The sequence below is a fragment of the Mandrillus leucophaeus genome, unplaced genomic scaffold (genome assembly GCF_000951045.1).
Source record: "Mandrillus leucophaeus isolate KB7577 unplaced genomic scaffold, Mleu.le_1.0 Scaffold1056, whole genome shotgun sequence".
Taxonomy (NCBI): Eukaryota; Metazoa; Chordata; class Mammalia; order Primates; family Cercopithecidae; genus Mandrillus; species Mandrillus leucophaeus.
This window is the reverse complement of record NW_012098721.1, coordinates 459,118-485,114: the sequence shown is the minus strand read 5'-3', so window position 1 is coordinate 485,114 and position 25,997 is coordinate 459,118. Positions and strand designations below refer to the sequence as shown.

Below are 25,997 nucleotides of genomic sequence, written 5' to 3'. Positions count from 1 at the left end.
GGGTGTAGGGAGAGAAGTCTGGAGGAACGCTGAGCTGAGCAGCACCGAGGACAGCGCCCGGCAGCGCCCGCGCCCAGGTCTCCCTCCGCAGCACTGACTCGCGCACACGCTGAGCTTTTGCTTACCCCCTTCTCGCGCGGACACAGACACACACGCATTTCACACACCCAGACACACACCCCGCTGTACAATGGCAGAATTCCACCTGCAATCGTCCCTCATCACAGCCTCACAGTTTTTCGAGATCTGGCTTCATTTCGATGCTGACGGTGATTATCTTCTCTTTTTAACTGTTTCAAGACCCGTTTCCATGCCCCTTCCCATTCTTTGCCCTTTTCTGAGCCTCCTGATCCCATTATCCCTCCTTTCTATTCTTTACTTCTTCCCCCTTCTGCCTAATCTTATCTTCTTATCTCCCGACTGGCTGCCAAACCGTCAACCTGAAAGTTTATATTGTTTCCACCGTAATCCCCAAACCTTAAACTTTTGTCTTTCCAGGAACGGTAATGGTAGAAGGAGAGAGAGAGAGCAGGGATTGGGGGACACTGCTCCCCCAAAGTTTCTGTGGCTGCGCTCAGCACCCCAACCATCCTCCTTTGTCCTCCTCAGTGGATCTAAAGTTTGATACCCCAGGAGGGGAGCGCTGCCGCGTCTGTACGCTTTGCTGGTTAATCAATGTCCAGGCAAGAGAGAGCCTCTCGGGTCGCCAGAAAGATAACTGTCTTGGAAAGTGAACGGGGAAGACACTCGGAATGAGATATCTGACACCAGGGTGCCTCTTTGTCTTTGCAGGAAGTGGTTACCTGGAAGGAAAGGAGCTGCAGAACTTGATCCAGGAGCTCCAGCAGGCGCGAAAGAAGGCTGGATTGGTAGGTTCAAGTTTGCGAAAACAGAAAAAAAAGACTTCCAACCCCCAAATTAAAACATTCTTGTGTTTTCACAAAAAGTCAGCAGGGTAAAGCTCTTTCTGGGTAATGTAAACGTTTATTGACTGCGAAAGGCAAGAAAGAACACTTTTCCAATTCGCATACAGAGAAAGGGGAAAGGGGAAAGAGACAGACTGAGAAAGAGAGACACAGAGGAGGGAGGTGAGAGAGAGAGAGAGCGAGGAAGAGGGGGAAGGGAGGGACAGAGAAGGGAGGGAAGAAGGGAGAAGGGAAGACAGAGAGAGAGAGATAGATTTTCTAAAGGGAAAAACCTTGCTATCTGAAATCGCAGTTTTAAATATATATATATATATTCTATACTAGTCCTTGCTTTAATAGGTCTTAAAAGGAAACTGTGAGTGCATGAGATTCTTTAGCGGATCACCACTTCTACTACTGAGTTTGATTAGGTAATTTTTAACTTCTGTTTTATTGTGTGAGAAATAAGGGGGTGGAAATGCTTTTCTGCCCCTTGGTGGTCAAGAAACAGATCTGCAGATTATGGATCTCTTACTCTATCACCAATTATTATTGTTGTGATGTTGACGTCGTTGGGGAGATGAGAAAACATCTTGTCCTCACTAAGGGAAAGTTGCCCAACTTGCAACCTAACAATGAGCAGGAATTTAGCAAGAAAAGGTCTTCATTTCTGTTGAAAGCAAGAAACCCAAAAGGTAGAGAAGTAAAAAGTAAAACAATTTTAAGAATTTCATGTATTGTAAAAAAAGCAAAGTGATACTCTGATGGGCAGCAATTGATGGTGCTTTGAAAATGGCTATGTTTGTTATTTAAGCCATTAGTTAATTAAACAAATGACAATTCTTATTAATTATAAATGACTCCCTTTGGGCATAGATTAACCTGTTAAGAAAGTATGTTGTCAGCACAAATATAAAATATAATCAGCTTTTAAACATAGATGAGATGGTTGTCCAGAGGAAAATGGGTTAAAAATTGTACTACTCTATTGAGGTTTATGTAACACTGTCTTTCAGAAGGCCGTGTTGAATTGGAATGGGTTACACGTTAATGGTCTTTGGCCTTCTTGACTATGTTTAGAAAGAGATTTTACACTACCAATGATGTATATATTATATAGCAGATCACCACCTCTAATATTGAGTGATATATATAAAATTTAATAATGGAACTATCTTTTTGCCCTATCTAAATTGAAAATTGTGTAATATACATCTCTGTATAGCATATTCAAAAGAATCCCAGAGGGTTCTAAATGTGTTATAATGCATTACAAAACTATCAGTTACAAAAATCATTGACCAAATTGATTTTAAACCAGATTGTGCTCTAGGGATTGTTTTACCCAGATTTAACATTATATAATCTAAAAGTATAATAGAATGGAATAAAATAGCATAAAAATGTTTTATATACTCTTCACCCTCCCCAGATCTTATATATTGCCATGTAAATAAATTTATGCAATACTGTCATTATAGCTCTATGTATCTTTGGCTAATCTAATAAAAGCAATTATCTGTCTCATTTAAAAATACATATTTTAAAATCCGGTTGGAAAAGTCTTACTTTCCATAAAATTTAGAATTAAAATCTTGGAAGATGCTTCTGGCAGCTAAATAATTATATTTTAATTTGTCCAGAAGTAATTTTAATATTGAAATCTATTTTCAGCTTGGAAATTTAAATATTCACGAAATTTAAAAATGTATTTTTCTTCCTCTGATTTTAATATTTGTACCTTTTTGTAAGCAATATCTTCATGTTGGAGATTTAGAATTTAATTATTTTTCTCTGTTTTCGAATAGTCAAAGCTCCAATTATTAGACTATAATGTAATGATACTAAACAAGCATAGTTATAGGATTATATCAAGTTGCTTAATACCTTGATTCTTGGCCATTTTTCTGGAATGTAAATACAATCTGGATTTTTCTGAATTGAGTATTTTTCTTGATTTGGGTAGTTAAAATCTAAATCAAGATCTGGATTCAGAGATTCATATAATAGATACATGTTTCACTATACTACCAACTTCATTGCATTAAACTTACTTGTATATATTTCTTCTCTTTCTTTAGAACACAAAAATTGCCCTTATAAACTAAGCTTTTTGCATTTCTAGCCATAGGATAACAAATTTCATTGCATTAATGGAAACATTGTTTGGCTTTTCATGTTAATAACATGAAATTTCAAAATTTTCACTACGTGAATATAACATTAATGAAATAACAGTGCAATATATTTTCAAAAACTATCCTTTTACACTAAACATAGTGTTTGGTCTTTGTATTTGGACTCATTTTTATACATTTTTAATTGGTGGTGATGATGAGTATATCTTTTGCACTGTTTAAAAAATAGATTTTGACGTACTTGTCAGAAACTTCACAAAGTAAATGTCAAGTCTGCTAGTTAAAGTAGTGGTATTACACTATTTTAAAATTTAAGGACAGATGCTTTGGTTTTTGTTTATGTTAAGGTATATGTAAAAATTAAAAAAAACTGTAGGACCTGATATTCCCACTATTGCCGTGGTTGGACACTTTCATTTTCTTACAATTGTTTCTATAACAAAATTAAATAAATACAAATTGTAATTTATCCATTGTAAGTTTTATAAAGACTAAAATATAATTATATTGCTTTGTTATTACTTATTATCTTAGTTCTACTAAAGATGTCTACACTGGTTCCAAACAGATTTTGTAAATACTAGTAAAAATGATATTTAGTCTCAATATAGCCCTTAAATTATATTAACCTATCTATCCCCAGAGAAAACTTGTGTGGTAGATAATACCACCATCTTGTTAGCTACGATGAAAACTGAGACCTTAATTTGCTTTCCCAAGGACGTAGAATAGAACATTAGTAAGGGCTGACCTATTTTAAATAGGCTTCAGCTAATGCAACAGGGCTATTTTAAATGGGCTATGTTGGAGACCCAAGGGTAAAAATTAAACCTCCTGAATACCAGTTCTATGTTCAGATCACTAGTTTATAGTTCATAGCTCTCTAATATGTTTAATTTTAAAATTTATTTAATTGATGAATGCCTCTTTTATGCTTAAAACAATCTTTGCTTACAAAGTGAGTTACTCTTTAACATTCATAATTTTTGCTTATTCAAACTGAAAACATACATTACTTTCCATAGATAAAACATTATGTTAGAATGAGAAAAATGTTGTAAGACAAGATAGTGTATCAATATAAGGAAATCTTTAGTGAAGTAAGCAATGTTTAAAGTATATTGACAGTGATGATTATGTTAAAATTCACTAAAAGTTATGAATGGAATGATTCTGACTACACTTTCAAAGGATAGCATATTCTCAAAATTAATAATAAGATAAATCATATTGAGAAATAATCAACATGATTATAACTCTTTCATTTGGAACTAATAAATACTGTGTATCAGTTATGCCTTTAATTTTTATGAGAATAATTAATCATTATGCATATTTCTATATGGTTCTAATTTTGGTTTTTCTTTGCAGTAAGTTATTAACACCGTCACAAGCATAACTGGGTATTTTTTTTACAAACCTCTTACCTGCTTTTATGTAATTTTAGGAGTTATCACCTGAAATGAAGACTTTTGTGGATCAGTATGGGCAAAGAGATGATGGGAAAATAGGAATTGTAGAGGTAAGGAATTTATGCATTTTTCTGACTTAATTTTAATAAATGAGTTTCAATTCTGAAATTGTATTCAAGTACGATATAGCAAGACCCATTCAGAGAGGTTTATTTTACCTAAGTAATACATTATCTTCTGTTCAGAAGTACAAAGTTAAAAAATGTTCACAAATGAAAAACATCTAAGAGTATTCCTAACCCAGGGCCCAAATTGCATATATTACAAAATTGAGACCCTGGAGAAATAAAATGGTTTGCCTCTGGTCATACAGCTGTCTGCTGGCACAGGTGCAGTTAGAGGAACAAGTCCCTGACTTCTAGATGAGAATCAATCACATTCCATTACCCAGCCTCACTTCAATGCAGTATCTAAGCATATGGTCCATCAGTATTTCTTACCACTTAACAGTGTAGACTTGACTTTTAAAATATAAAATAAAATGTTTGTAGTCCCTGTGAAATATTTACAGTCCTTGTTTTTCATGGCAAAAAGCTGCATCCTGTTTGACAATTGGCCTTAGTAAAAACGGAAGAATTTAACTAGAGTGAGTGAATATTTTATGATCTGTTATAGGTACAGATTTCGTGTGAGTCTCTGAAAGTTAAAACTGTGGGTGTCAAATTTTATCCTTTCACACTGACTTTTCCTATTAAGGGCAACTTATTTTTGTCTGTGAATCAAGGAAGCAAAACCGATTATGCATCAATTCTTCTGCATTCTCAGATTTGTGAAAGAGCTGTCTACGTTTCCAGCCTGTGGTGTCTTAGCCTCTTTCTTTATCTCAGCAGCCTATTAGAGAAATTGGGTGGAAGCCTTTGTCCTGAAAAATTAATAAGCTCGTAATTTAAATTATGCCAACTCATAACATAATTATGTTATTTATATAGTGTTTCTCAGTGTATTAGATTGTGAAGTATTCTGGCTCTCAACAACATTTAGTAATAATTTACCTTTGATTCAGAGAAATAACCTGGTTTTCAAATAATTGATCTTATAGGACACTTGTGATGCCAATATGAAATACATTTATTTTTAAACAGCTGGTACAAATAGAGTTAAGAGAGGACACACTATTATTATCTTTGTAATTAAAATTTTTCCCTGGAGTACATACTTTCCCCTTTACCTATGTGTAACTCATTACTATATAAATAGATAATAGTAATGGGACTTACAGATTGACATATAGGCCAACTAATCAAGATATGAAACCATCAAGGATAAGAAAATAACTTTTAAATTAAACATAAATGAGATGAGGTACTCTAATTATTCAAAACTAGTTTGGAAATATGACATCAGCGAAATTACGAATTGGCTCTTTTAGAGTTTGACATACTTTATAATCCTAGTAAAGGAAAGCCTGTCACCTTACATTTAACATACTTCACCTTGAAGGACTCCAATGGACTCAGCTATTTATTCAATTTCATTTCTTCAGTGATACTAGATTGTGCAGTAAAAAGCATTGGTCTGATTCACATGGATTTTACATTTTTAAAAGGATAAAATGGATGAGGATGTTTTGAATCCAAGTTTTACTTTATGTGATACAGTCTAATCATTGTGACTTATTATTTAAGCTTTATTTTGAATGAGAGGTTAGAGGCCGTTTAGCAGATGCATTGTCCTAGAGGTTTAATGAAGGAAATTTCCTCAGAAGTTTTAGATAAGAAACTGTTACAGGAAATAAAAGGCTTTCTGTGTAAGGAAAGATATAGAAGTATACATAACAGAAGAGGATGGAGAAGGCAATGAAGTCTGAAATAAAGAAGTGAGAAGCTTTTATAGCAATAAAAATAAAAGAATTCACATTTGTATAAAATAAAGTTGACAAAGTGTTTTCCAATATGTTATCTCATTTGATCCTCATAACAAGAAAATTAAGTAAATTTAAATACAAAATGAAGATCTATTTTATAGTTGTGGAATGTGAAGCTTCAATAGAATTTGCCTAAGGTCACAGAAAAAGTAAGAAATAAATGGTAGAACAGTCAGAACCCAGACATGTTCCCCCAAACTATCTGCCTTTTTTTAAATAATAAATAATCTGTACATTTTCTGCATTAAAAGGAAAGGTTTTCAAGCTTCAGTTGGTTGATTACTTATGGCAAGTTTCTAAGTTTAGCCGGGTTGGATAGGGATGCAGAAAGTGTTCTGCAGAGAAGTTATTTGGGCAAAGCCCTCGAAACATGATTTCAGCAGAACTTTTGATCAGCTGAAGAAGAAATAATTTAAAGGGAGACAAATGAGATATATATAAACTGATTGGAAGGTTTTAGTGTTCCAGGACATGGAACTTTTTGCTAGATGGGACTCTTGGGAAGAACTAGTCAACATTCCTCATTTTAAAGATGAAGAAACTGAAGCCCGAAAAGGTCGAATAATGTATCCAAGGTCCCACTTGCAGGGAGTGACAAAGTCTATATACAAACTTAGATCTCACTCTGATTTTAGAACTCTTTTCATTAACCTCAGTTATCAGCCAAGACATAGGAGTAAGGGATCTGGAAGAGGGCATTAGGTTGAGAGAAGAGAATTGGAGAATGGGAGGAAAAATAGGAGATTGCTTCAATAGTTCACATGCATGTTGGCTCACTCTGTGATGGTTAAGAGTGAAGAAAAGAGAAATTCTGAAAATATTTGGGAAATAGAAATTAAAAGTTACAGGTTACATGTAGGAAATGGGGAGAGGGAGAGTAGGAAATGTCTGAACTTATATTTTGCTCTCTAGTGTAACCAGAAAGCTGTATTAAATGAAGTTCATCCTTTCTTTTTCCTATTTGACATACATCACTTGCTTAGAAATCCTATAAATAATATAGAACATAAAAATTCTAGCCAGCTATAAAGGAATGCAAAATTCTATGTTTTCTATAATTTATGATAACCTACCTACTGACATCAAGCACACATTAACTTTGGTGTTCAAAGGGAAAGGAAGATGGATTTACTTATATGTTATGCTCACTTAATAGTTACACTCACAAACTCATCAAAATCTAATCAAAGTAAACCAAATTATACTCATGCAGTGGTCTGCTTCCCTGATGGAACAGGTCAAATTGGTTTGTCCCTGAAAGATGTCATTCAAAAGATTAGAATATGTAATGGTTAACTTTCAAAGTTCTGACCTGATAAAGTTAACTGACACTTTCTAACAACACGCATTTGCTACCTAGAAACAAATATGTTTCTTTCTTAACTTTCTAATTTCTTGCCTTAAAATAGATTTAAAAATTCACACAAATACAGTTTAGAAATAAAGAGATTGTTAACACAAACTCAAGACAGGAGCATCGAAATTCTGAGATAATTTAACAAAAAATGTGACGGTCAAAAAAATGTTCCAAATTTATTCAGACTAATAACTCTACTGCAAAGAAAGCTGATTAAAATAATTTTTAAAAAAAGGAAGACTGAATGATTTAGCAGATAATAGAGCTTTCTTCTCTGTTGTTCACATGAAATATAGGTATTTCTCTTAAGTGGATGTCAAATCTACAAGTTTTTCACCTCATCCTTTTGGCAATGTGTCAGAACCCACCATCCTCTCCATTCTTACTGTTTCTATCCGTCCAGGTCAGTGCATCCACTGAAAAATGCACCTAAAAGCTATTTTAATCCTAAAACTATAACAACCCTCCCAGGGAAGCAAGGTGTTCTCCAGCCTTTCCCTCTTTTCATCTGCAGTGGGATTTGAGCCTGTGAGTTTAGCCATAGTGAATATACTTTTTCATGGAAGACTACTTTTCCACCACAGAATTTTGGGAAATGACTGACAATGAAATCTGATTTTAAAATTCCCTCTGCATATATTTTTCTAACTGATTTATTAGGAATACTTTTTTGATTGAGGATTTTAATGGAGGGTGATGAAGGTAAGGGACAGAGTCTCAAAGCCAAGAAAGTCAGACTCTGCCTTCAAATCTGGCTCCAACTACAATCTATGTGAGAGCAGGCCATTTACCCTCTTTGAGCCTCTGTTTCCTTGGCAGTGAACAGGAATGACAATGTATTAACTTCATAAGGTTGTTATGATCATCAGTATCAAATAATACATGTTGAACAAATAGATCGACCCTGGCACACTATAAAAACTCAACAAATGTATTTGCAGTTATTGTTACATATAAAAATAACTTACTACAAAATCGACCCCATCTTCTGAATGCCAAGCCTTTCCCCCCACTTATTATATCATTTGTCAAATTCAAATTATTAAACCGAAAGAGCTTTACATTTTTGATAAAGTTATTTACCTTTCAAATTTCCTGGACTCACTTCTCACTGGCTAGGGAAAACATTTTTCTAGTTCTCAAGTGAAAAAAGAATTGAATGCTTGTCTAATACATGTTCAAGAATGTTAACATACCATGATTGTCTTTAAAAGTTAGGAATTCTGCCTCATATGCACTGTGATATAATTTATATCACTAATGAAGTTGCCTTTCATGTACACTCTCCTCACAACTGGTACTTAGCTTTATTGTTGTTTTTATCTCCCGCTTTGAAATTGTCAGGGGAAAAGTTCTTTGAAAGTATCTGCCTCCCTATACAGTTCTCACTAGTGGTGACTGTGGTCACCAGCACAGTGCCTAGTATTTAGTAGCCAAATGAACCACAGCAAGAGATTTCAACTTACTCCAAAACATCAGGCAAAGGCTCTGTATTATGCTAGAAATAAAAGAGAGAGATAAAGACCCCTGTTAGGGGTAGAGTTCCCTGGGAAGCAGATCTGAGTGGAAGAGTAGCAATGAGCAGGTTTATTAGGAAGTGCTCTTGGGATCAATATCCCTGGGATGGAAGTGAAGAGAATAGATCTGGGCAGAGGGAGAAGCTGGGCTGTGTCACAGTCTCAACGGGGACATCAGCTGACCCTACAGTGAGTTCTGAAGCTGGGATGTCTCTAGTTTTGAGTGAGATGGTTGGGCCTTTATATCCCCATGTTAATCAGTCACAGGATGCCACCTCCTTGGGGACACAGCTCTCTTCAGCCCAGGTATTCTTTCAATGGGGCCTCACAGGTGAGGCTGCAGCAACACGCCCAGCACTTGAAGGGAGTTCTGGGTAGCATATCACAATGTCCACCCCAACCCCTATTCACAGCTCAGTAATAAATTATTGCAATTATCTCCAAAGAAACTTTGCCTACATTTATTTACAGCCTATCCTGACGCTAGACAAATAGTTAATTGCCTTTCTGTATTGCTTCAATAAAATATTTACTACAATTTGTGCAGTTGCTGGCCAAAGAAACAGTAAATAAGACACAGACCCCATCATCAAGGAGCATGTAGACTAGTAGGGGAGACAAGCAAGTAGAAAGTTGTTGGGTTTTTTTTTCCTACTCTTGATGACAGGCAACCAGTTCTCAGAAATGAAGCTCTGAGGGATTCTACTTATTTCCATAGCTACCTGCCTTCCACTCAACCCCTTGATATTCTTCACTCTCTTCTCCAACTCATAAAAAAAGTTTTGGGAGTTCATAAAAGAGCAGGCAGGCAGCCCAAAGATTACGGAATCACCAATACTACTGGAATAAGTAGTATTGGGTACTTCTATAAACAACAGTGACTTAGCATATCTGAGAATAAAGCAACTCTGCTTAACACCTCCGATATGAAAGACCTTTGGCACCTTGTAGACATGGTCATAAAGGCTACAACTGGAGAATTACTGTGCCCAGCTCTGAAACTTGAATATTGATTCATACACATTGACAGAAAAACTGAGAGGCAACACAGGACCACCACATTGTGAAACGTGTCTTAAGAAAGATTTCTTTACACTCACCATAGCCACGTCCTATATATACATAATAATCTTTTATATGCTTAAGACTCCTTTCTAACATCTATAAAATAGGATGGTATCATGTTGAGTGTAACAACAGTTCAGTGAAATTAAAACAGATTGAATATGTTGCACATAGACATAATCTGCATTTTTTAATAATTTAAGAATAAGACCAAAGCAGTATGGGCAAGAAATACACATTTATAGTAGACATGAAGACCATTTTTACTATCTCTGTATCTGACATTTAGGAGACCTCTGAACTTTATGTGAGTTACATGAACTTTTATGTTGAAACAAAGATGGCAATTTCCCTAATTTTACATTTAGTGATTGCTTACTAGCTCATTCGTTTGTTTTTTTTGTTTTTATGTATTCAGTGGATTTGGAGATGTAAAATATTTAAAGAAAAATTATTCATTTTTGTTCAAAGCAACACACATTAATTATACAAATCCAAATAAAATAGAGAATTATGATGAAAATAAGCAAAAAAATATTCTAAATCCTTTTAAGTAGGTGTTTTTAATAAAGTAAAATTACCAACCAATCCACAAGCATTTATTTCAGGCATATAACACACTAGATACCATGCTGGACATTCAGGGGATGCAGAAAAGTATTATTCCCTGCCCTCTTGAAATTAATGGTCTAGAGGAAGGTCACGCAAAAACTGTAAGAAGTATGTAACAAGTTGCATACCAATAAATAAAGGATGAGTTGGTGTTAGCTATCTCCTTTTTCCTAAATGAACACTTATATTCATGAAAAACCATAATAAAATGTGGCTAGACCTTCTATATCATGCAGAACTCTCCAAAATGTATACATAACATCCATTTCCATTGTTCAATCTTCCCTTTAAATGTCTGCCTCTGACATATTTTCTTCCTCTTTGATGTGTTTTATTGTCTTCCGTCTTTGTTCCCTCTTCTTTCTTGGGTTACTTTATCTTCTCTTCCTATCTTCTTTAAAATCCTCAAGAAGACATTCTTCAGAATCCCTCCAGCGAAGTATTATTATAGAAGAGGCCAGGCTCAACAAAAGACTGGAGGGGCGTGGGTGCTTTTCCCTCCTCCAGAGTCCCTCTACATCCCGAGCCCACCCACTGCCATTCTCCCTCCCTTCTCTTCCCCATTAGCTCTGGGGGGAGACCTACATTCTAGGTCTAACTTACCAGATATCTGGATACTTTAATAATGAAAATCATTTATATCTACTTTCCACTAGAAGCCCACTTACAGATGAGGAAAAAAAGGGATTTTTATAAGGAAAATGGCGTCCTAGATTTCAATTAGTAGAAACAGCCTATCATATTCAAACTGTCTTATTGTCACGTGTAAAAATCACCAACAAATTCATTATTTGCAGTCCAAGAGCAAAGAAGTAACCAAACCATTCTATTACTGTCTTCAATAAGCATGTTGTTGACTTAATCTATTAATAATCACCAAATTAAAGTGATTTTCAGTCTGCCAATCATCAAGTCAAGTCATTCAACTTCTTTGGGCCTTAGCATCCTCAATTGAAAAGTTTGGTCTTTGAATAGAATTAAATTACATTATTTCTGAGATATAGAATTTTCTGATTCAAGTATTCAAAGGAATTGAAAGAACGCAAAGGTCACAGAAGTATGTCCTGCACTTAATGAGGGACCTGGATAACACACACACACACACACACACACACTGCAATGATGCAAATGTGTTTGTGTACCAAAAGCTAATTACATTTTTTTAAAAGTACTGGCAGATTATAAACCCCGATTTTTACTTTTTAGATATATTATCATCTATCCACACTAGTGACCTTCCTTTAAAAATAAATAAGAAGGCTGAGCGTGGTGGGTCACGCCTGTAATCCCAGCACTTTGGGAGGCCGAGGCAGGTGGATCACGAGGTCAGGAGTTCGAGACCATCCTGTGAATGGTGAAACCCCGTCTCTACTAAAAATACAAAAAATTAGCCGGGTGTGGTGGCGGGTGCCTGTAGTCCCAGCTACTCAGGAGGCTGAGGTGGGAGAATGGTGTGAACTCAGGAGGCAGAACTTGCAGTGAGCCGAGATCACACCCCTGCACTCCAGCCTGGGCAACAGAGTGAGACTCTGTCTCAAAATAGATAAATAAATAAATAAATAAGAAAATGTTTTATGACTAGGTCATATTAAACATGTTGATATGAGATCTGACCCTTTCCCTTAGTCTCACCCACACGTGTAGTGCCTATAAACCAAGTGGTTTTAATTTGAAATATTATTTCAAAAATCTAAAAATAAGATAAGCTAAAGGGCATACACAGCCACAAGAAAAATGAGATTCCTTGCATATAAAGTAGAATAGTGCATTTTATATTAAATTTTTAATTTTTAAATGAACCTAAAAGGATGAATTTTTTTAAAAAGTTATTATAGTCTTTTCTATAATTTGGTAGACTTTGACTTTAAGGCTAATCTAGACTACAGGCTCTTGGCCTAAAATCCATGGATGAGGGTCCAGGCCTGTGATCTAGGGAATTCATCAAATCTTGGAAATCAGGTGAAATATAGTGTGTGTAGATTCTTTCTTTAATGGTGAAAATGCAGTGCTTCCAACAGAAGGCGTTTTGAACCCAATATATTCAAGAAACACTGGCTTCTATTTCAAGTCCTTGTTTTAGTGATGAGGGTACTGAAGTTCAGAAATGGCTCGGGGTTGCTGGGGACCACAGCTAATTAGCTACTGTGCCAGAAATAGATCTCACATCTGCAGTGGTGCCATCAATCCAGCTCTTCCTTCTCCGCACGCAATAGATTAGTCATAAAATGGGATATGGAATCCTTTTTTCTTCCAAAAAAAAAAAGAGAGGAGGATTGAAGTTATGAAATGAGATCTAAGGGAAAATGTCATAGAGGCATGCCGTGGAGATCAGAAAATAAACCCCAGCCCTGGATTCAAGCAATGGATGTCCTTTCAGTAGAAAGCAACAATTTTAGAACTGGCTTTTCCTATTCCTGTTTAATACCCTCACCATTCCTGGTGAATTTCTTTTCCACTGCCTTAAAATTGTCTTTGGTTTATCTTCTCTTGTATCTCACAGTAGGCTTTCTCCTCGGGCTTGGGAATGCATTTTACCCCTTCACTCCCCTCCCCAACATTTATGTTTCTCATGGTTTCTTTCACTTCACATGAAATTTATGGCCCCCACACGTGCCTTTCTGTGTACCCTGAGAGGAGAGAGCCCTAATCTGTGGCATAGAACACATGAAGGGTTCAAGCCAACAGGATGAATCTGCCTGAATGTCCAGCAGACAAGAAGTGGCCGCGCTAGTTCTACCTGAGCACAGGTTTGCTGCAGCCATCTCACTGGCCCAAGAACCAAGCACACAAGGGCACAGGAGCATTGGAGAATCGATGGCACTCCATAGGAAAGTACCAGAAAGGGAAAGCCGACTCTAATGTTTTCCTCTCCTACTTTTCTAGCCTGTGAGGGAACAGGTTGAAGAGAAACTAAGCAGCAGGTAATGGCAGAGACTTGTTTTTGAGCAACTTACAACATGTTTCTCTCTTTTTACATCTTTTCCAGTTGGCTCACATATTACCCACAGAAGAGAATTTCCTGCTGCTCTTCCGATGCCAGCAGCTGAAGTCCTGTGAAGAATTCATGAAGGTATAAGAAAGCCGCCCCTTTAAGAAAGCTGCTTAAAGTAGGAAATTGTTCCTTTTATTAACAATGTGTTTGTTTTCCTTACCCAAAATTACTTGCAGACATGGAGAAAATATGATACTGACCACAGTGGCTTCATAGAAACTGAGGAGCTTAAGGTAAGCAAATAAAAACTTGTGCTAAGGTTTTCCTTTCAAATGCAATTAGGAACTAAGAGTTTCCTAGCTTTTTAAAAAACCTCCCACAAAAGAAACTAATGTTGAACAGTGTCACATTTTCACCTACTCTTCGACATTGTTAATGAAGTACCAGATCAAAAAAGCAACTTCAATTGCTTCTTGAAATTCTGTAAAGTAATGCAAGAAATTAACATTTTCTATGGCATACACAAATATAAGACAGACAGACAGATAGAATTATAGATAAGCCGAAAAATCCATTCATTGTATTGAAATTTGTAGTTTTAGTTCTCAAAATAAACACATATAAATAAATTTCCTTACAAAAGAAAGAAGAAAAAGTTACTGAATAGCTACTGTATGCTAACTACTTACACATAATGTCTTATTTAATCATAATGCATAAGTTGTATGAGATTGTATTACCCCAGTGAGGAAGAGTTGAGAGAAGTTAAGTGATATACTGAAGGCCACACAGAAATCAGACAGAGCCTTGATGTGCAAATCCAGGCTTGTCTGCCTCCAAGGCCTGTAAACATTCTATACAACCTACTGTCTCTCAACAATGATAAAAAATAAAAATTCTTCTATAATTAAACTTTTGAAAAACTGCAACTTAGAAAATGAATTTATCACTTCAGATATCACAGAGGAGGATATAAAGGAAAAGACAGAGATCTGAAATCAAGTCTTACCTCATTAATTACTACATCTTTCCAATTTTCTTTAATCTTTAAAATGAGGGTAATAAATCCTTCCTCTCATGCTTATTGTGAAGCTCCAGTAAGATTCTGCACATGAAAGCTTTTGTGACATGCAACGTATAATAAATTGTATTATTCATGAACTCAATTTACTAGCCTTTCAGGAATATGGAAGTATTCTTCTCATTTCCTCAAACCGACTCCAAAACATCTCCATCTTAAAGACCCTACTTTTTCTATTTTTAGAACACAGAGTGACTAAAATATAAGTGAGTTAATATTTGCTATGTGCCAGGCAGAGTACAAGGTGCTTGGAATGTATTTTAAATTTTAATCCTCACAGAAAAATATGCAAGGCAGGTATTATCACTCCTAATATAAAAACAGTGAGATTGGAATGCAGAGAGATTTGATGATTTTTCAAGATTACACAGCTGCCTAGGAACAGAACCTAGATTTGGACCTAGAATATCTGGTAATGTTAAGAATGATTCCCTCCCACCCCCCACAGCACTACATGCTTTCAGACTTCATTTATTAAGAGCTGCTTTTTCGCTATGTGGGGAAATATGAATATCAAACAGTTCTAGTCATAGTTCAACATGGTTTGAGTAGCATACAATTTTAAAGATGAAACTGGGACATTTGGGCCATGGCAAAATGGCTAAACCATATTCAGTTGTATCCTCTTGAAAATGTAAACGTTTTTAATGTGAAGTCACTAAAAACAATGTATTTTACAAACTTGCAGCTCAACAACCCACAAGGTGACAGTTAAGCTACTGTGTTTTTATTTTATTAGACCAAAAATATTCTTTTAAAGATCCTTTTTAGTTCATAATGAAAACCTTAGCTCATTTCCAATACTGACCTCTAAATATTCTAAAAGTCTCCTTCTTTGTTCTAAATTTTATTCTCTGAAAGAGATTCTAAATAGAAGTCCTCTTCCCTGGGGAATTTTGAAGATAAGTTGGCATTCTTTCTTAATGGATCTTTCAAGAAAGCTAATTTTAAGATCCGTAATGGAGTAAAACATCACTTGCTCTCAGACACGACTTTGAATCTCTGCGTCCCAAGGTTTCTCCCAGGCTATTTTTGTGACCACCATTTTAGTCTCTGATGAGGCTTTTTAACCCAATTAATCTCTGACAAAAGCCCCATAAGGCTCAAAAATAAATTCAACCCCAACAGATAACTTTGAATTTTCCATGCTTCACTTTGGATTTGAAGTGGAATATTTGATGTAAAAAAATTTGTCAAACTAAGAAAAGAGTCTCTTTCCTTTAAAAAGGTGACATCAAATCAGCCCAGAACTGGAACATTTAGGAGGGAGATAAGTCATTGCTGAATCGAAGAAATCTAATCCTTCAATAATATCTGGGCACAGTATCTGCCTAGTTTTACCTAATTGCGTTAATTCATTTTCTGAGAAAATAAAGGAGTTACGAATGAATAGCACTAAACAAAATGAATGACTATTATATGCTTAAGTGCTTACACTGTCACTTATATTTCAAATCTTTGTAAAGCTTTTATTTGATTTACGTTTCTGTTAAAAAAAATAAATTCACTCCTAAGCTCCAGCTGTCAAGATAATAATCATCTTTTTTTCATCTTCCCACATTAATCTCTATTTTAATATGATTCATATATCTTTCAAAGATTCAATGACATCATCTGTGGCCAATTTTGTTAATTTAAATAGTCAGTGGAAGCATTTTAACTAAAGCGCTTTGGACTGCATCAAGCCAAAAACTATCCAACTGGCCCTCTGGAGAAACAAGCATCATGCTGGCTATAAACCGATGTGTAAATACAGCCTGGGGGGCAGAAAATGGATTTGAAATTAGAAATAGATCTCTATCAAGTTTACTGATATTTTTTCACACATATTCCAAAGGTATAAAGGCCCTTGTGTTTCTTGCAGAACAATCCCATGAGTACTTGTGAAGATATCAGCAAGAAGAAATACATCCATTGGGCTGGCTGGTTTTAAAAGGGTTTATTCAGATAAACTGAAATCATAAAATCATGGTAATGCACAGACAATGACCAATCAAGTCTCAGTAAAAAGCAGGTATTTTCCTGTCAAAGGTAGATTCGTTGCTGGAATGCCAGGAGGACCACCTGGTTTAGTCTTTCTTCTATTATAAGTCCCTCTACTCACCTGCTTCTACCCTCAAAAAGAGACTTTCTTGGCATTCCTGGTATGTCCTGTTCCAAGGCATTCTGAAATGAAAGTAGATGATATATTATTAATGAAATTAATCTGAGTGTTCTTTGTTTTAACAGAACTTTCTAAAGGACCTACTAGAAAAAGCAAACAAGACTGTTGATGACACAAAATTAGCCGAGTATACAGACCTAATGGTAAGACTGATCTTGAAAAGATTGTACCCAAGAGCTCATGAAGTAGTATGATGTTCTTGCTAACTCCCAAGGCTACACAGGATGAAATAAATAAACGGTGGTGTGGGCATCATATGCATATAGGTGTCATTTCATTTGAAAAGTGAAATACTTAGGGATGCTTACATCTTGTCATTTTGAGTTCTGCAGGCATTGGCTTTAAGACTCAACATATGAGCATTTTCTTCATTGTAGAGCTATGTAATTTTTATCTATCAAAAGATGACTTGTTTTTCTTCCAAAGCCAGTGTAATTATATCACTAAATTATATAACTTACACATATATAAGGTACACTATATTTATAAATTATATCACCAAAAACTCACTTATTATAGAGGTCCTGAATCCATTTTTATCATACTTTGGGAAATCACACTTTGTTAGGAGTTTAAAGGACTGTCTAGCTACTTTATTAATTAAGCAACTTAAAATGGGTCTCCTTCTTTCTTTTGATTTTTGTTGTTTTGGGGTTTTGTATTGGTGCTTTGAATAAGGAAATCTAAATATGCCCTGAGGCTAATGCTATGCTAAACAGTGATAACTAAGATCAATTATAGAATGTTGATAATAGAGCCAAGAAAACTGCTTTACACAAAGGCACCTACTGTTTGAGAGAGAGAAAAAAAAAAGCAAATAAATAAGGTTCCAGATAAAATAAACCAAAGTCTATGAAGTTAGTTTGTTTCTATTGGACGAAGTTTGCTCATTTTGACTCATCACAGAATTTGGATTACCAGGAGATACACATATTTATACATGCTTTCAGTACTGTGAATTCTTACTCCATGGGTTTAAATCAATAAACCATAAACATAGCTCTATACTATAAAAGCTACTGTTATATTAGATGGAAGAAGGAGTTAGACTTTTTAATTACTCTGAGAAACAATCTAATAAAGGGTTTGATTATACTTGATGTAACTGAGGTTTGCTTTCAGCATCTCAGCTTACTTTTATCTGAGTTGGAGTGGGGAACTACTAGAACTTTACTATTGCCTTATTCACCAACTAGTGTTATTTATTATAAAGTGGAGCTAAGCTTTAGTTTCCAAACAACCTAATGGTCATCTTTAATTCCTCATTACATCTCCACTTACAATAGCATTAGCAAACAAATGGAGGAGAGTATCTTGCTATGTGTCACAATCAGCAGGTCTAAGCTCTGAATAACTTTTGGGTAATGGACAATAACCTACATTTATCAATTTTCTATTTTGTTCCAATCTTAAGGGATACCTATTTAAAGAAAGGCTCCTTTCCAGGTACAATATTGAAGCAGCCTTTCAAAATCCACTCAGATGGGAGTTTTCCTCTGTTGGATTGGCCTGACATATCTGATTAAATGTCATAAACCAGTTCAAATCCAGGAAGCAAATTAATCAAGAGCTAATTAAAATTTAAATATATATGTTGGGAAATATTTCCCCATGGGCACAAAACTAAGTGATTGAGCTGTCCAGCATCTTGATAGTGTGACAATATCAGAATTTATGGTCAATGGATTATAAAATGTTTTGTCAGCATGGGACCCTGAAAAAATCTGCCTCCTACAAAAGATTCTTAGAACATCTCAAACCATAGAATGCCCTTCCTTTCCTCCTTAAAAAGATGTCACTAAATCTGTATCCATTATAGCACTGGACACATTCTGTTCTTTTAAAACAAAAATAATGCTAATTTTTCACATATTTAATGTTCATTTAGTATACACATTTTATATATTTAATGTAATTCATATATACTACTTTGGTATAACATATTATAGCAATAGTTGCTACTGTCTAAAAAGATGAAAGCTTCCCAAATATGGGTATGAGTGTTTACATCTGGATGTGTCTTTGTGAATGATGTATACATAAGTGCAATGGAGAGTTGGAGAGCTTTATGGAGTTTCTAATGCCCAATAGAAAATAAAACAATTCAAAATTATTCAAAAATTATATTCTCTAAGGATTTATTTGTTATCTGTTTTCTGCTTCTGTTTGTGCTATTCTATGCTCTAAAAGGGTGAAATAAATATTTATTTTCTTATTGGAGACACTCCAGAAGTGCAAAAACTGTCAGACACCATCCCTCCCACATCTTGATACACATATAAACGTATTTGCAATAAAAAAGTGACAGTATTCTAGAAACATAGCTAAAACCACTATTTCTCTTTTTGACTATTCTATATTATTCTGATAAACCCTAGCAATTGACACATTACAGAATTGGAAATTTGCATTGAAAGTTTTAAAAACGTTAGTTTTTAAAATTTTACTATATATATACAAGTAGTTGATAACTCAAACAGCTTTATTTTGAAGTTCATCTCCTTCATGCAATAAATTATTCCTCAAATAGCTAGAATAATGGCATTCTGTCTTTCAGCTGAAACTATTTGATTCAAATAATGATGGGAAGCTGGAATTAACTGAGATGGCCAGGTGAGTTTAGGAACCATGAAAAATGTTACAAGTGGATCCTTTTCAAAAAATGTAATATATTAATACAATGTTTTCCTCTCAAAAGGTTACTACCAGTGCAGGAGAATTTTCTTCTTAAATTCCAGGTACTTAACTTTTTACTACCTTAAATAATTTTTCCTTGAAAAGCTAGACTGTGGGAGACTTGTCAAGGGAAACATACGGAAACATAGTAATAACATTTTAACATTTATTCTCTTCTCTGTCTTTAGGGAATCAAAATGTGTGGGAAAGAGTTCAATAAGGCTTTTGAGCTGTATGATCAGGTAAAAGTTTGTTACTTTTTTCCTTTCTTTTTTATTGCAGTAAGACCTCTTAATATATAAGATCTATCCTCTTAACAAATTTTTAAGTATAAAATACAGTACTGTAAACTATAGAGACAATTTTGACAGCAGATCTTTAGAATTTATTAATCTTAAGACTTTATGCCCATTGATTAGTAACTCCTCATTTCTCCTCCCCCCAGCCCTGGCAATAACATTCTATTTTATGAGTGTGAATATTTTAGATACCTCATACAAGTGGCATCATGCAGTATTTGTCTTGGGCTGAGTTGATCATATGCAGTTCTATTTTTAATTTTTTGAGGACTCTCCACACTGTTTTTCATAGTGGATGCACCATTTTTGCATTCCCACCAATGTACACAAGAGTTCCAATTTTTCTTCATTCTCACTAACACTTGTCTTTTATATTTTTGATAATGGCCATTCTAACAGGTGTGAGGAGATATCTTATTGTTAGTTTAATTTTTATTTCTCTTGATTAGTGATGTTAAGCATTTTTTCATTTACCTGTTGGCCATTTATATATCTTCTTTGGGTAAGTGTCTACTCAAGTCATTAACCCATTTTTTAAATTGGATTATTCATTTTTTGCTATTGAGTTATAGGCGTTCTTTATAAATTTTGGAAATTAACCCTTTTTGGGATGTGGTTTACAAATATTTCTGTATTCTGTAGGCTGCTTTTGCACTCTGTTGATTGTTTCCTTTGCTGTGCAGCTTTTTAGTTTGATGTAGTCTCGCTTGTCTATTTTTGCTTGTGTTGTCTTTGCTTATGGTTTCATATCCACGATATCATTGCTAAGAACAATGTCATAAAGGTTTTATACCTTATGTTTGTTTGCTTCTAGGAGTTTTACAGTTTTAGATCTTATATTTTTTAATCTATCTCAAATTTATTTTTTTATATAGTGTAAGCTAAGGGTCCAATTTCATTCTTACACATGGGGCTGTATAGTTTACCTAACACCATTTGTTGAAAAAAGCTATCCTTGTCCCATTTTGTGTTTTTGGCACCCTTATCAAAGATCAGTTGACCATAACATGTGAAACTGAGAGCTCATTAGTCTATGTTTCTATTTTTGTTTCAGTGCTATACTGTTTTAATCACTGTAGCTTTGAAACATATTTTGAAATCAAGAAGTGTGATGTCTCCAGGTTGGTTCTTATTTCTCAAGATGGTTTTTGGCTATTTGGGATCTTTTCTGGTTTCACATGAATTTTAGGGTTTTTTATTTCTTTTCTTTCTTTATTTCTTTTTTTGAGATGGAGTCTTGCTCTCACCCAGGCTGGAGTGCAGTGGTGCAATCTTGGCTCACTGCAAGCTCCACCTCCTGGGTTCACGCCATTCTCCTGCCTCAGCCTCCCGAGTAGCTGGGACCACAGGCACCCGCCACCACGCCGAGCTAATTTTTGTATTTTTAGTAGAGACGGGGTTTCACTGTGTGGGCCAGGATGGTCTTGATCTCCTGACCTCGTGATCCACCCGCCTCAGCCTCCCAAAGTGCTGGGATTACACGTGTGAGCCACCGCGCCTGGCCAGGGTTTTTTATTTCTGTAAAAATTGCCATTGGGATTTTGGAAGTGATTGCACTGAATCTGTAGATGTGTTTGAGTAGCATAGACATTTTAACAATATTAAGCCTTCCAATCCATAAACACAGGATGTCCTTCCATTTGTTTGTGTCTCTGTTAACTTCTTTCATCAGTGTTTTGTGATTTTTAGTGTACGTTTTTCATCTCAGTTAACTTTATTCCTAAGTATTTTATTTTTTTGGTGCTATCGTAAATGGGGTTTTCTAATTTTCATTTCAGATGGTTTATCATCATAACTAATTTTTCATTGTTAATTTTGCATCCTACAACTTTATGGAATTTGTTTATTAATTCCAACAGTTTTTGTGAGGTCTTTAGGGTTTTCTCTCTATAAAAATAATATCTGCAAACAGGGGTGATTTAACTTATTTCTTTCCGATTTGGATGCCTTAAAATTGTCTTATCTATAATTTGATTCTTGAGAAGAATTTGAAAAAATGATTATGAAAACTACACAACCAACTCATTCTTTTCATAGGAAAGGTATTATGGTATGCCCAAACTACACAAACCCCTGATTCGAATCCCACACTATGATTTACCTGCTTTGAGACTTTGAACAAGATACCAAACTCATGTGAGCCTCAATTTTTTCATTTGTAAACAAGAGATAATAATAACACCACTTTGCAGGATTGAATGAGGATTAAGCTAGGTGAAAATATCCAGCAAGATAAAGGTTATTTGTGATGTCACTAGGTCACATCCTTTGCTTCTAATTTGTTTACTCCTGGACTGTGGGCTCTAATAGAACTCTGCCACCACCTGGTGTGACATGGAGCCACATACCTTCCCCAGCCCTCAGTTTCCTCACTTGTCCTAGAAGAAGATATGATATTGTTAACATTAAGTGAATTACATGTGAAAGTACTTTGAAAAGTTCAAGATCTTTTACAAATGTAAGGTGTTGAATGAGAGGTAACTAATACCTTGCATATTTTACAACTTTGGAGCAGCTAAACACTTGGGTGGTCTGACCTAACAGATTATCTGCCAAATATGCAGTTGGGAGACTTTCTAAGGATTCCTATTATTTCCATTTTACTTCATTTCCCACTACTGTCGATGGAGTTGGTTGTATAATATTTTATTTCTCCTCCCCCAGGACGGCAATGGATACATAGATGAAAATGAACTGGATGCTTTACTGAAGGATCTGTGCGAGAAGAATAAACAGGTAACTTACTTACCATGGCACTTACTCCTTTAAGCAGACTCTATGGATCCATCCAAAACCAACCGCACATAATCTACTTTAAAAATTTATAGAGGAGCAGAAATAGAATTCAATTCTTAACTCAATTTGGTTCTGGCCTAAATCAGGGTAACTGTAATAAATAGATTTTTAAAACAACCTTGTGATTATTCACATTTGTATAAGAATTTAATCCAGCTCTTTTGTTAATGGATTGATGTAACAAGTAGTTTCATCTCGAATTTTATCATTTGACAGTGGTTAATTAACTTCCATATTTAACTGGATTACAACGCCATTTATGTTTATCCAGGAGCTGGATATTAATAATATTACAACATACAAGAAGAACATAATGGCTTTGTCGGATGGAGGGAAGCTGTACCGAACGGATCTTGCTCTTATTCTCTGTGCTGGGGATAACTAGAGTTGGTGGTCGCAACCACTTGCTAGTGATACACTGTATCTAAAAAATAACTGTGCACTATAAGGGAGTAGGCTGTATTTTCTTTTATATCTGTAAATTTAACTGCATATAGATAATTATCCAGGATGTGTGGCTCATTCTTTTCAGCTTGTTTCTATACTGTTTGTAATATACAGTTTTTGTAACCATATGATTGAAAAGAAGAAAGTCTATGCTTATTAGGCCCGTCAGTACACCCAATTTTAAAAAATAACATATTCTTGCTTTCATAAATATATTTGAACAAGATTTCCCTAAAAATTCCACCAGGATTAATTTCTAAAATTCTAGTCTCTGATGTGCAAATGCACATTTGTCACTGAATAATGGAATTATGTATTACAAGCCAAACATTCTTATTTTAGACAATCATAGAACTGTCCCACAAAATATTTCTAAGCTTATTTCCAACTATTAGGAAGAATGTGCTTTTGCATCTAAAATACTCACCAAAATATAAATAAATAGTTAATTGTGGCTTTATGACGTTAACAGTCTCATTACAGATTTAGTTTACCAATCAACAGCATGTCTACTGCTTGGATCCATACAAAACTATCAGTTCAAGTTGATACGGTGACAAGGGAAGGGAGCACCAGATGACACATAAATCTGTCTGATTCTATGCCTGTATTTCCAACAAGCCTACTGTCAGAGAATATGACCTAAATCCATTTTCTAAACTGTTTTCACGTGTTGCAGATAATAATTATTCTAGTCCACTGCTGTTTCATGTCATATTCTGTGTAATCTCTGATTAAATCTAATATACTGCGTATCCTGGTGTCTAGTTTGCATACTTCCTGGATTTTCTTTCTATGTAGAACTGTTCATTTCCACCAAGGGTATCTGCTGCCTCTGAAAATATTTTTTTCTAGCTATAACAACTCTATTTTTTACTACATAATTAAATTTTAATGTAAAATTCATAGCATCTTGATTATTGAATGTCATATCATCAATACTTTTGTGTATTCTGTGGATTCTATATTTCATATTGAGATCAGCATTCAAAATAGTTCTATTTCTATCTGCAAATAGTTTCAAATGAGTTTAAAAAATAACATCTGAAAAGAAATGCTAACAATCATTTATCTTATCTAGCAAGAAGATTCTAAAACATTCTTTAACACACATCTAAGTCACAGTTTCACATATTTGTAGCTAGAATATCCTATACTGGTTATAGTTGACATGTACAGTTGGTGATTTTAGATTTCTTTGATTGTGAAACAGGGAGCTATGAAAGATGTGTCCATGTGAAATTTAGTTACTGCCTAGGAGTTAATGATCGTTCTGGGTCAGCTTGAATGTCCCTGTTCTATAAATACAACACTTATTTTCTGAATTCATAAAAATAACAAAAAAAATGTGAACTATAATGTTTCCCTCAAGAACAAACAGAAACGAGATCTGCCAAAAACTAAAATTCATCAAATGATGTTGAGTAGGAGATTGGCTTTGCCTTTAGCGTGTAAATGGAAGCACTGCCATTAGACTGAGTTTAACTACTAAGAATAAAGAAAGAAGAAAATAACTTTAATCTCTTGTATTTGTTTTTTTCTTCAAAATGTCAGCTGACATGCAATCCATGATGGATCCAGGTGGAAATGTAGGATGAAATTATTATGGTCTAAGGAATCTAAATAAACATAAATGTGACTCAGTGAACTACTGGATACTTCGTTGAATTGAGGGGTGTCTCTAACATTAAAATTTACAAAGAAATCTCAAAATTTCCAAATATTTGAAGTTTTCTGCCCAACTGACATAGTCAAATCTTTAAAATTTTTTTTTTTTTTTTTTTTTTTTAGGCGTTGTTTTCACTCTGTCGCCCAGGCTGGAGTGCAATGGCATGATCTCGGCTCACTGCAACCTCTGCCTCCTGGGTTCAAGTGATTCTTCTGCCTCAGCCTTCTGAGTAGCTGGGACTGCAGGTGCCCGCCACGACACCCGGCTAATTTTTGTATTTTTAGTAGAGATGGGGTTTAACCATCTTGGCCAGGCTGATCTCGAACTCCTGACCTCATGATCTACCCGCCGTCACCTCCCAAAGAGCTGGGATTATAGACATAAGTCACTGTGCCCAGCCCATAGTCAAATATTTCTTCTTGAAATATCTCCAAAGCAATAACAGGAACATACAGAATTTTCCTATATTTCATTCATAGAAAAATAACTATTCACTACCAAGTATGCACCAAAACTCTACCAGATTTGGCATTCTTACAGTAACGGCATGAGCAAAGAAAGAAAAACAACAACAAATTATGATAGGGAAATTTCTGAAGAGACTTCCTAGAGGGCTGTCAGCAATAACTGTCATGAATCTAGAAGCAGGACTAGCACAGTAGGCTTTAATTCCTGAGCACTATCACACAAAGAAATTCCTACACCTCAGCTACATCAGTCGCACTTACCTATAAATGACAGGTCTGCTTCCTCGAGCACAGAACAGGATGAAGAATGAAAAAAAATGAATCTAGATAGGCAAATATAAAATTACAGGCATAATGCCTACCTCATACCACAAACAAAATTCATTCCAAGTTTATTATCAATATAAATATGAAACATATGTAAACACAGGAGAATAACTTCAATACTTCATGAAATACTTCTTCACATCTAACTATGAAGAAACAAATTGAAAAATTGGGCTCTATTAAAATTAAGAATTTCTGTTCAGAAAGAC

The 25,997-nt window shown here is 35.0% G+C and overlaps 1 protein-coding gene across 1 annotated transcript; it reads left to right on the top strand.

Moving 5' to 3' along the window:
* CALB1 (calbindin 1, 28kDa) lies at nucleotides 1-24,845 on the top strand. Its single transcript, XM_011982660.1, has 11 exons — nucleotides 1-269; nucleotides 793-869; nucleotides 4,491-4,565; nucleotides 13,917-14,000; nucleotides 14,099-14,155; nucleotides 17,173-17,250; nucleotides 19,665-19,720; nucleotides 19,806-19,845; nucleotides 19,972-20,025; nucleotides 22,747-22,818; nucleotides 23,150-24,845. The coding sequence occupies exons 1-11, from the start codon at nucleotides 191-193 to the stop codon at nucleotides 23,261-23,263; spliced, it is 786 nt and encodes a 261-aa protein (XP_011838050.1). The 5' UTR covers nucleotides 1-190; the 3' UTR covers nucleotides 23,264-24,845.
* Nucleotides 24,846-25,997: the final 1,152 nt, after the last annotated feature.